Source organism: Triticum dicoccoides, chromosome 2B (genome assembly GCF_002162155.2).
Source record: "Triticum dicoccoides isolate Atlit2015 ecotype Zavitan chromosome 2B, WEW_v2.0, whole genome shotgun sequence".
Classification (NCBI taxonomy): domain Eukaryota; kingdom Viridiplantae; phylum Streptophyta; class Magnoliopsida; order Poales; family Poaceae; genus Triticum; species Triticum dicoccoides.
The window spans coordinates 677708617-677720392 of NC_041383.1; the positions used below are offsets into that span (position 1 = coordinate 677708617).

The following is an 11776-nucleotide window of genomic DNA, read 5'->3' on the forward strand; positions in this document are numbered from 1 at the left end:
TCAGAGATCACAAAAATATCAATTTCACATATTTACACATCATGTTTCAGATATTATTTCTATACTTCATTAGAGTTTTAGCATATTTCAGATATTATTTGACCTATTTCAGTAGTTTTGAATGTGTGAAATCAATTTTAGCTGACTGAAATAACCATTAAACATATTTGAAAAAAATCACTAGAACTCTCTTCACATATTTGAAAATATATTAGGTTCATATATTTGAAATATTCTATTTCACATAGTGAAACAAGTATAAAATATATTCAAAATTGGTCTTGTTCTAAAGTTCTTGCCACCAGAATTACAAATATATATAAAAATTAGAAAACGAAGTTGTAGTTTAAAAGATATGATTGATTGAAATTGTCAGAGAGAAAATAAAAGGCATGGAGTTGTTGAGATGGAGAGGAGAAATAATGAATGCACCTGCATGGGAACTAGCATAGCTTTTTATGACAAAAACTAATAGAAGTACACATGTGGGCCTGTTGCTTGTACAAGTTAGAGATGTATTGCATAGTATTCAAATCAAAAAATGAATTTTACTATTGTACGGAGCAGGGCGGCATGAATCTCAGTATGCAAACGAGCGGTGGATTGCTTGCCGGTACATACCACCACCGGTAAAAAGAGCTTTGCGTTTCCCACCACGGCATCCAACTCTTCTCTTCCGTAAGCAAAGGGGATTTCAACGAGATAGAGAGATGTACAATTTCACTCGTGGTTATAACGAATTTTCTATGCAGCAGCCTGCCACTTGTTGAGAGTGATCACTTTTTTCTTGTTGCCTGCGTTGCGACATGCAGCATGCAGGATATATTTGGTCTTACGTGGCCAGATCTCCGGACAAATGCCCGCTTTGACTTACAACGTACACACGCCTTTTATTTACAGTATCCGACATACACACTGTCCAACACTAGTGGCCACGACAGCAGAATGGAAGGAAAATTCATAGCTTCCGCGGCACCTCTCGCGCGTCCCGTGTCAAAGTGTCAATCTGTCATGGACTACGACCACCGAATGCCTGCGTCCTCTATATATACCTGACCAAGCGAAGACACCAGCATAGCTTCTGAGTTCTGACTTCTGGCCACTACATCCATCACCGCGACCAGTCGATCCTAGGTGACTAGCTAGCAGAGCGCGTTCCATTAGTCGTTCAGGAAACCAATCTGATGGGGAGGTCGCCGTGCTGCTCCCACGACGCCGGCGTGAAGAAAGGGCCATGGACGGAGGAGGAGGACAAGACTTTGGTGGAGCACATCCAGAAGCGCGGCGGGAACGTCGGCGGCTGGCGTGGCCTGCCCAAGACCGCCGGGCTGAACCGCTGCGGTAAGAGCTGCCGTCTCCGGTGGACCAACTACCTCTGCCCCGACATCAAGCGCGGCAACTTCACCGAGGACGAAGAGCGCCTCATCATCACCCTCCATGCCAGCCTCGGGAACAAGTACGTAGTTCATGTCAAGTCCAACTACTCCACGCACACGGCTTAGCCGCCATGCCCCATGCATGGACTGTCAATTTCCTCCAGCTGGACCTTTTTCCATAGTTGTTAGTCCTCAAGTGAGATTGACATGGATAAATTATTATTGTACTTTAGGTGGGCGACGATCGCGACTCATCTGGAGGGCCGGACAGACAACGAGATCAAGAACTACTGGAACACGCACATCCGGAAGAAGCTCCTGCGCATGGGCGTCGACCCAGTGACGCACCAGCAACTGCCACCCAACCAGAGCCACCACCACCTCCCCGAGGCGCTCCTCTGGGCGGCGGCGGCCGCGAGCCTGGGCGGCATGGACACCGGCGCTCTCATGCAGGCTCAGCTTCTGCAGCAGCTCCTCCGGACGATAGGCTCTAACAACGACGCAACTAACCTCGTAGCCAACCTGGCTGCAGCAAACGCAGTGCTGAACTCAAGCGGAAGCATGGTTCCCAACCTCCTGCTCCAGGACCAGATGAACTGCCTGCAGCCGGGTTACCTCTGCAACACCTCCAATTTTGCAGAGCAGCATGTGGTGCAGCAGCATCTCACCAATGACACGTCTCCGGGAACGAGCTCCTTTGCAGCAGCTGAACAGGCTGATCAGCTCTGCAACACCGCAGCTTCATTTGCACCCCATGATGCTGCACCGCAGCTTCCCGCGCAGGAGTTCGCTTGCTTGCTGGAGCCCATGACAGAGCTGCCCGATCTGTGCTCTCTGGAGAGTGATTCTTTCTGGAAGGAGATATTGGAGGACAGCTACCGTTTGTAGATCCCTTCTTCGGCTAAAACAAATGATTTGTGTATGAAAGTTTTGTACAGTGTTAGGTGTAGATGAGACGATAAAACATGCATAGATTTGTCAGTAGTGAATTTAAAGGTTGTCAATTGTTGATTTAGTCCTTTTCGAAAAATTGTTGATTTAATGTGACTTGTGCTCCTTATCAGTTAAGATGTTGCCACTAAAATGGCAGACAACTGAAACACTTTTGTCAAAATGACGGTAGTGCTTATTAGATAGAATTTCGTTATGGTTGGAGCTTAGCAATAGATACTGCAATGGAATGTTATACTGGTTTTACACAGCCCATGTTAGCTAATACACGAACGGACCTATGGTGTCGTAAAAAGCTGAGTAGATTTCATTTTCAATATTTTTTTTTCAAGCAACCGGCAGGAAAACTACCTTTTCATAAAAAGAAAAGGAGGATTTATGTACAGAGGTGACAAAGTTTGTGAAGAGAAGTAGCCTTTTTTGTGAAGAGAATAAGCCGAAACCCTATGTTCAATAATGTATTCGCCCTCCATACAGCTTCTTGTAAATACATTTCTAGGGAACGGCTTTACACTAGTAGTGCATTTGTCCCGGTTGGTCAGGGCCTTTTGTCCCGGTTCTTGAACCGGGACTAAAGGGTCGTTACTAATGCCTCCCCCCTTTAGTCCCGGTTCTAACACGAACCGGGACAGATGGGCCTCCACGTGGCCGGTGCGCCGAGCCCAGGCAGGAGGGCCTTTGGTCCACCAACCGGGACCAAAAGGCATCCACGCGTCAGCATTTCAGTGGCTGGGGTTTTTATTTTTTTTAAAGGGGGGGGGGGTTTGGGGATTTTGGGGGGTTAATTTAGGTGTTTCATATATTGTGTTAGCTAGCTAATTAATAAAGAGAAGTGTCCTCTCTTATGTCCATGCTTGGTCGATGCTACGTACTGTACATAGAGAGGCCCTCGACACGCTAGCTAGTAAGAAAATGAAGGGAACAATTAAGTACAGAAGTTTGTCATGCATACCGAGAGAAGTGATCGATCGACCTCTCCTTCTCCGAGAGATTGGTCGAACAACAAGTTTCTGTATTATCTATCCGACGCTACTGGCTACATACATATACAATATGTAAGATCTCTTACAATCCCCTAGCAATTGAAATCAACTTCCACATGGTATTCTTCGGCTTTATTGATGACGTGGTCAAGAAAGAATCCCGCCAATTCCTCTTGAATTGCTTTCATGCGATCTTGTTCTAGGAGTTCATTCCGCATCTGCCACGTCTAATTTAAAGAAGGGGGTTAATACATATATGAATGAAACTCAACAGAAATGATGGTGTAATAAAATGAAATTGTGAATATTATTGCTTACGTACTTCATATTGTCTTTTAGAGTAGCCTCGCTTATTTTTTAAAGTCGCGTTGTAGATGAACTCGCACACGTAGTATCCACAGAAATTATTCCCTTCTTCCTGCCACAAGCACTTTACGAGAAATAGAGGTCAATCAAACTGATAATGAAGCATTATAAATGGTATTGATGAAAGTACAACTATAGAATCAACGGGAGATGCGCGCAACTAGCTAGCTAGTAGTACTTACTTTCGGGTATGTATATCGCAGCTCCTTCGGCAGTCCCGGAACTTCTGCGGTGAACTGTTTCCAAACCCTGCAAGACAAAGAAAATAATAATTATTACTTGAGATATCAGGAAATGAACAAAAAGTTGCCGATATGTTGTGATAATGATCGATTGAACTTACTTATTAAGTAAATTAGTCATGTCCGCATAGGTTTCGGGATCTTTGCGTCTCGAGTCTAAGACGGTTACTACTCCCCGCTCAAGCTTAATCTTCAGAAAAATATAGTGGAAGTTGCGCACGCATGCATAACTCATCAATTACATTATTATAACCTCGCTCGAGTAATAAGGGAAACCGAATATGCACACGACAGTAACACTCACTTGAAGTTGTAAGGAAAGAGTATTAAATCTTTGTCATTATTTTTGATCAACGATTCTAGCAAGTTGGCATCGGCCTCTTCGGCGTGCTTTTTAACCTGAATTTCATCTATGATATTTGTGTTAATGAACTCAATATCATAAATTTCTTGTTTTTTGCACTCGACGATCTTCAATCTGCATAATATAGTGAGTATAATTAATTATAAATACATGCAATGAAAGAGCCGAACTATATATAGAGACTTAATGACAGAAATAGTACTTACAGACAGTAGCAAAAGACCGTTAATTTATCGAGGGCCTTTTGATTGAAGTACTCGAAGAACTCCTCAAATGGAATAGTCAACAGATCAGTTCCAACGAGGTCGTGCTCCTCTTTAATATTCAGATAGAAAGCATTCGCCCCCCCCCCCCAGACTCTCTACAGATTTTCATGTACCAATTATGGAATCTTCGCATCATTGTTGTTAGAGATTTTTCATCTTTGACGAGAGGCTTCCCGTACTCGTATCTGTGTTCGTCCACCTCCAAGAAATCAGGAAGTTGATCGTCAGGCAGGTAATCTGCAAGATTGCCATAACCGGCCATCGTCCCCGGAGCATTAGCGACGATGTCGCCGCTAGACACATTGAGCGGGGGGCACGATTGCTTTACTTGTTCGCCGAGCTGGGCAATTTTTTTCCCAGCTGCTCGTTCTTTTAACCTTTTATCACTGAGAGTACTTCCTGACCGGTTAGCTTCGAGATATGTCTTTGCAGTAATGCGCTCATAGTTGTTTTTCGGCGGAGACTTTGGTGGTTTCCTCAGGGCATCGATAGTGCGGTTTGCTTTCACCGGATCTACCTTCTCCTCCGGAGGTGGATGTCTCTTTGCTTTCACCCCTTCAAAGAAGTCGTTCACTTCGGTCTGCACGATCTTCGCGTTTTCCTCCTCGGTCCTATCGTACGGTTACTTCTCTAGAGGCTTGAGAGAAGGACCGTATCTGTATTGCCTCCCGCCTCTGCTGGTTGTACTGCTAGACGCCGGAGCAGACGGAGCGGCTGCGGCGTCTGTCTTCTTTCTTGCTTGCTTACGAGGCGGAGGAGAAGGACTACGACGGCCGGAGTAGCCGGGGCGGCGGCGGGTCTCTTCCGCCCTTGCTGGCGACGCAGAGAAGGAGGAGGCTGCTGGCTGCTCGGGTGCGCCGGCGCAGGCGGAGAAGGAGGCGGAGTGCTGCCACGCGCCAAAGAAGGAGGAGGCTGCTGGCTGCTCGGGCGCGCCGGCGCAGGCGGAGAAGGAGGCGGAGTGCCGCCACGCGCCGGAGAAGGAGGCCGAGTGCCCTGATCGTCACTCGCTGGAGGAGGAGGCGGAGTGCCCTGACTCGCCGGAGGAGGAGGAGGAGGCGTCCAGTTCGAATGCTTGATGAACTCCTTCCGCCATAGGCATGGAGTCTTCAGAGCAGAACCCAGCCGACTCTCCCCTTCACCGGTAGGGTGGTCAAGCTGGAGGTCCTCAAATCCCTCAGTTATTTCGTCCACCGTCACCCTAGCATATCCTTCTGGAATCGGACGACAGTGAAAAGTTGCGCCGGGTTCAGAAGGTCGAACTTGGCCGACAGCCGCCTTGACTTTTAAGTTCTGCCATTGCGTCATAAGGTTGCAATTTTGAGCCTCCATAATAAAATCCACGGGGTAGCTAGCAGGAGCCGTCAAGACATGCTCCGACTGAAGCAGCTCAGTGGAAGCCACGCTGCTTCTCCGCTGAGATGGCGGGGTAGCTTCGGGGGAAGCTTCGGAAGGTCGTTTGCTGTGATCTGCTTCTCGTTCATCTAGCCCTTGTACCCTTTCGTGCAGCGGCTGCAGTTGGCTCTTCTCCAGTTTCTTCCTCCTCTCGTGGGTTTTGTAACCCCCTGCGTCCGGAAAACCAACCTTCCACGAAATGGAGCCTGGCGTGCCTCGTGTCCGTCCAGGGTGCTCAGGATTCCCAAGGACCATTGTCAGCTCGTCCTTCTCCCTGTCTGGAACGAACGTGCCTTGCTGCGCTGCGTCGATATAGTGCCGAAGCCTGTTGACTGGTGTTTTCAGTTGCTCGTCCGTCCAACGGCACTTCCCTGATACAGGGTCCAAGGTTCCGCCAGCCCTGAAGAACCAAGTCCGGCAACGGTCTGGCCAGTTCATTGTCTCTGGTTCGATCCCTTTATCAAGAAGATCATTCTCAGCCTTGGACCACTTAGGTCGGGCTTTGAGGTAGCCACCTAGCCCCGTGCGATGGTGAAACTTCTTCTTCGCAACATCGATCACCTTCTGAGAGATTGCATTGAGGAATGCACATAGCTTCACAATGGCTAATCGGACGTTTTCCGGTAGAAGCCCCCTCAATGCAACCGGAAGTAGTTGCGTCATAATCACGTGGCAGTCATGAGATTTTAGGTTCTGAAACTTTTTCTCTGCCATATTTATTATTCCCTTTATATTCGACGAGAAGCCAGCCGGGACCTTCATACTAAGCAGGCATTCAAAGAATATTTCCTTCTCTTCTTTGGTAAGAGCATAGCTGGCAGGACCTTCATACTGCTTCGGAGGCATGCCGTCTTTTTCATGCAAACGTTGCAGGTCCTCCCGTGCCTTAGGTGTATCTTTTGTCTTCGCATACATGCCCAAGAAGCCTAGCAGGTTCACGCAAAGGTTCTTCGTCACGTGCATCACGTCAATCGAAGAGCAGACCTCTAGGTCTTTCCAGTAGGGTAGGTCCCAAAATATAGATTTCTTCTTCCACATGGGTGCGTTGTTGGGGAACATAGCAGAAATTCAAAATTTTCCTACGTGTCACCAAGATCTATCTATGGAGAAACCAGCAACAAGGGGAAGGAGAGTGCATCTACATACCCTTGTAGATTGCTAAGCGGAAGCGTTCAAGAGAACGGGGTTGAAGGAGTCGTACTCGTCATGATCCAAATCACCGGAGATCCTAGTGCCGAACGGACGGCACCTCCGCGTTCAACACACGTACAGCCCGGTAATGTCTCCCATGCCTTGATCCAGTAAGGAGAGAGGGAGAGGTTGAGGAAGACTCCATCCAGCAGCAACACAACGGCGTGGTGGTGATGGAGGAGCGTGGCAATCCTGCAGGGCTTCGCCAAGCACCGTGAGAGAAGAGGAGAACTTGGGAGAGGGGGAGGGCTGCGCCAGAACTTGGGTGCGGCTGCCCTCCCACCCCCCACATATATATAGGGGCAAGGGAGAGGGGGCCGGCACCCTCAGATCCAATCTGAGGAGGGGGCGGCGGCCAGGGGGGTTGCCTTGCCCCCCAAGGCAAGGGGGGCGCCCCCCTTTAGGGTTTCACCCAAACCCTAGGCGCCTTGGGCCTTGGTGGGGGGGGGGGCGCACCAGCCCACCTGGGGCTGGTCCCCTCCCGCACTTGGCCCATGAAGCCCCCTGGGGCCGGTGGCCCCACTTGGTGGACCCCCAGGACCTTCCCGGTGGTCCCGGTACGTTACTGATAAAACCTGAAACTTTTCAGGTGACCAAAACAGGACTTCCCATATATAAATCTTTACCTCCGGACCATTCCGGAACTCCTCGTGACGACCGGGATCTCATCCGGGACTCCGAACAACATTTGGTAACCACATAAAAACTTCCTTTATAGCCCTAGCGTCATCGAACCTTAAGTCTGTAGACCCTACGGGTTCGGGAACCATGCAGACATGACCGAGATGTTCTCCGGTCAATAACCAACAGCGGGATCTGGATACCCATGTTGGCTCCCACATGTTCCACGATGATCTCATCGGATGAACCACGATGTCAAGGACTCAATCGATCTCGTATACAATTCCCTTTGTCCAGCGGTATTGTACTTGCCCGAGATTTGTTCGTCGGTATGCCGATACCTTGTTCAATCTCGTTACCAGCAAGTCTCTTTACTCGTTCCGTAACACATCATCCCGTGATCAACCCCTTGGTCACATTGTGCACATTATTATGATGTCCTACCGAGTGGGCCCAGAGATACCTATCCGTTAACCGGAGTGACAAATCCCAGTCTCGATTCGTGCCAACCCAACAGACACTTTCGGAGATACCTGTAGTGCACCTTTATAGCCACCCAGTTACGTTGTGACGTTTGGTACACCCAAAGCATTCCTACGGTATCCGGGAGTTGCACAATCTCATGGTCTAAGGAAATGATACTTGACATTAGAAAAGATTTAGCATACGAACTACGATCTTTGTGCTCGGCTTAGAATTGGGTCTTGTCCATCACATCATTCCCTAATGATGTGATCCCGTTATCAATGACATTCAATGTCTATGGTCAGGAAACCGTAACCATCTATTGATCAACGAGCTAGTCAATTAGAGGCTTACTAGGGACATGGTGTTGTCTATGTACCCACACATGTATCTGAGTTTCCTATCAATACAATTATAGCATGGATAATAAACGATTATCATGAACAAGGAAATATAATAATAACTAATTTATTATTGCCTCTAGGGCATATTTCCAACAGTCTCCCACTTGCACTAGAGTCAATAATCTAGTTCACATCGCCATGTGATTAACATTCACAGGTCACATCGCCATGTGACCAACATCCAAAGAGTTTACTAGTGTCACTAAACTAGTTCACATCACCATGTGATTAAGACTCAATGAGTTCTGGGGTTTGATCATGTTTTGCTTGTGAGAGAGGTTTTAGTCAACGGGTCTGCAACATTCAGATCCGTATGTATTTCGCAATTCTCTATGTCATATTGTAAATGCTGCTTCCACGCTCCACTTGGAGCTATTCCAAATGGTTGCTCCACTATACGTATCCGGTTTGCTACTCAGAGTCATTCGGATAGGTGTTAAAGCTTGCATCGACGTAACCCTTTACGCCGAACTCTTTATCACCTCCATAATCGAGAAACATGTCCTTATTTACTCCAAGGACAATCTTGACCGCTGTCCAATGATCCATTCCTGGATCATTCTTGTACCCCTTGACTGACTCATGGCAAGGCACACTTCCGGTGCGGTACACAGCATAGCATACTATAGAGCCTACGTCTGAAGCATAGGGGACGACCTTCGTCCTTTCTCTCTCTTCTGCCGTGGTCGAGCTTTAACTCTTAACTTCATACCTTACAACTCAGGAAAGAACTCCTTCTTTGACTGATCCATCTTGAACACCTTCAAGATCATGTCAAGGTATGTGCTCATTTGAAAGTACCATTTAGCATTTTTGATCTATCCTCATAGATCTTGATGCTCAATGTTCAAGTAGCTTAATCCAGGTTTTCCATTGAAAAACACTTTTCAAACAACCCTATATGCTTTCTAGAAATTCTACATCATTTCTGATCAACAATATGTCAACAACATACACTCATCAGAAATTCTATAGTGCTCCCACTCACTTCTTTGGAAATACAAGTTTCTCATTAACTTTTGTATAAACCCAAAATCTTTGATCATCCCATCAAAGCGTACATTCCAACTCCGAGATGCTTACTCCAGTCCTTAGAAGGATTGCTGGAGTTTTGCATATTTGATAGCATTCTTCAGGATTGTCAAAACCTTCTGGTTGTATCACATACAACCTTTCCTCAAGAAAACTGTCGAGGAAACAATGTTTTGACATTCTATCTGCAAGATTTCATAAATAATGCAGTAACTGCTAATCCATTTCCAACAGACTCTTAGCATCGCTACGAGTGAGAAAGCCTCACCGTAGTCAACTCCTTGAACTTGTCGGAAAACATCTTAACGACAAGTCGAGCTTTCTTAATGGTGATTCTTACCATCATTATCTGTCTTCCTTTTAAAATCCATCTGTACCCAACGGTCTTACGACCATCAAGTATTTCTTCCAAAGTCATGGATCCTTTCTCGGATTTTATGGCCTCGAGCCATTCCTCGGAATCCGGGCCCACCATCGCTTCTCCATAGCTCGTAGGTTCATTGTTGTCTAGCAACATGACCTCTAGGACAGGATTACGTACCACTCTGAAGTAGTACGCATCCTTGTCACCCTACGAGGTACGGTAGTGACTTGATCCGAAACTTCATGATCACTATCATAAGCTTATACTTCAATTGATGTAGGCGCCACAGGAACAACTTCCTGTGCCCTGCTACACACTAGTTGAAGTGACGGTTCAATAACCTCATCAAGTCTCCACCATCCTCCCACTCAATTCTTTCGAGAGAAACTTTTCCTCGAGAAAGGACCCGTTTCTAGAAACAATTACTTTTGCTTCCGGATCTGAGATAGGAGGTATACCCAACCATTTTTGGTATCCTATGAAGATGTATTTATCCGTTTTGGGTTCGAGCTTATCACGATGAAACTTTTTCACATAAGCGTCGCAGCCCCAAACTCTTAAGAAACGATAACTTAGGTTTCTCCAAACCATAGTTCAAACGGAGTCGTCTCAACGGAATTACGTGGTGCCCTATTAAAGTAAGTGCGGTTGTCTCTAATGCCTAACCCATGAACGATAGTGGTAATTCGATAAGAGACATCATGGTACGCACCATATCCAATAGGGTGCAACTATGATGTTCGGACACACCATCACACTATGGTGTTCCAGGCGGTATTAATTGTGAAACAATTTCCACAATGTCTTAATTGCGTGCCAAAGCTCGTAACTCAGATACTCATCTCTATGATCATATCATAGACATTTTATCCTCTTGTCACAATGATCTTCAACTTCACTCTGAAATTACTTGAACCATTCAATAATTCAGACTTGTGTTTCATCAAGTAAATATACTCAGCATCTACTCAAATCATCTGTGAAGTAAGAACATAACGATATTCACTGCATGCCTCATCACTCATTGGACTGCACACATCAAAGTGTGTTACTTCCAACAAGTTGCTATCTTGTTCCATTTTACTGAAAACGAGGCTTTTCAGTCATCTTGCCTATGTGGTATGATTTGCATATCTCAAGTAATTCAAAATCAAGTGAGTTCAAACGATCCATCTGCATGGAGTTTCTTCATGTGTATACACCAATAGACATGGTTTGCATGTCTCAAACTTTTCAAAAACGAGTGAGTCCAAAGATCCATCAACATGGAGCTTCTTCATGCATTTTACACCAATATGACTTACATGGCAGTGCCACAAGTAAGTGGTGCTATCATTACTATCTTATATCTTTTGGCATGAAAATGTGTATCACTACGATCGAGATTCAATAAACCATTCCTTTTAGGTGCTAGACCATTGAAAGTATTATTCAAATAAACAGAGTAACCATTATTCTCCTTAAATGAATAACCGTATTGCGACAGACATAATCCAATCATGTCTATGCTCAACGCAAACACCAAATAACAATTATTTAGGTTTAACACCAATCTCGATGGTAGAGGGAGCGTGCGATGCTTGATGACATCAACCTTGGAAACACTTCCAACACATATCGTCTGCTCACCTTTAGCTAGTCTCCGTTTATTTCGTAGCTCTTTTATTTCGAGTTACTAACACTTAGCAACCGAACCGGTATCTAATACCCTGGTGCTACTAGGAGTACTAGTAAAGTACACATTAACATAATGTATATC

At 46.0% G+C, this 11776-nt stretch overlaps 1 protein-coding gene across 1 annotated transcript; it reads left to right on the forward strand.

Annotated features, from left to right (window-relative positions):
• The first annotated feature begins 1184 nt into the window (after positions 1 to 1184).
• Positions 1185 to 2317, forward strand: LOC119368291 (transcription factor MYB93-like). The gene is made up of 2 exons (XM_037633589.1): positions 1185 to 1456; positions 1610 to 2317. The coding sequence occupies exons 1-2, from the start codon at positions 1185 to 1187 to the stop codon at positions 2262 to 2264; spliced, it is 927 nt and encodes a 308-aa protein (XP_037489486.1). The 3' UTR covers positions 2265 to 2317.
• Positions 2318 to 11776: the final 9459 nt, after the last annotated feature.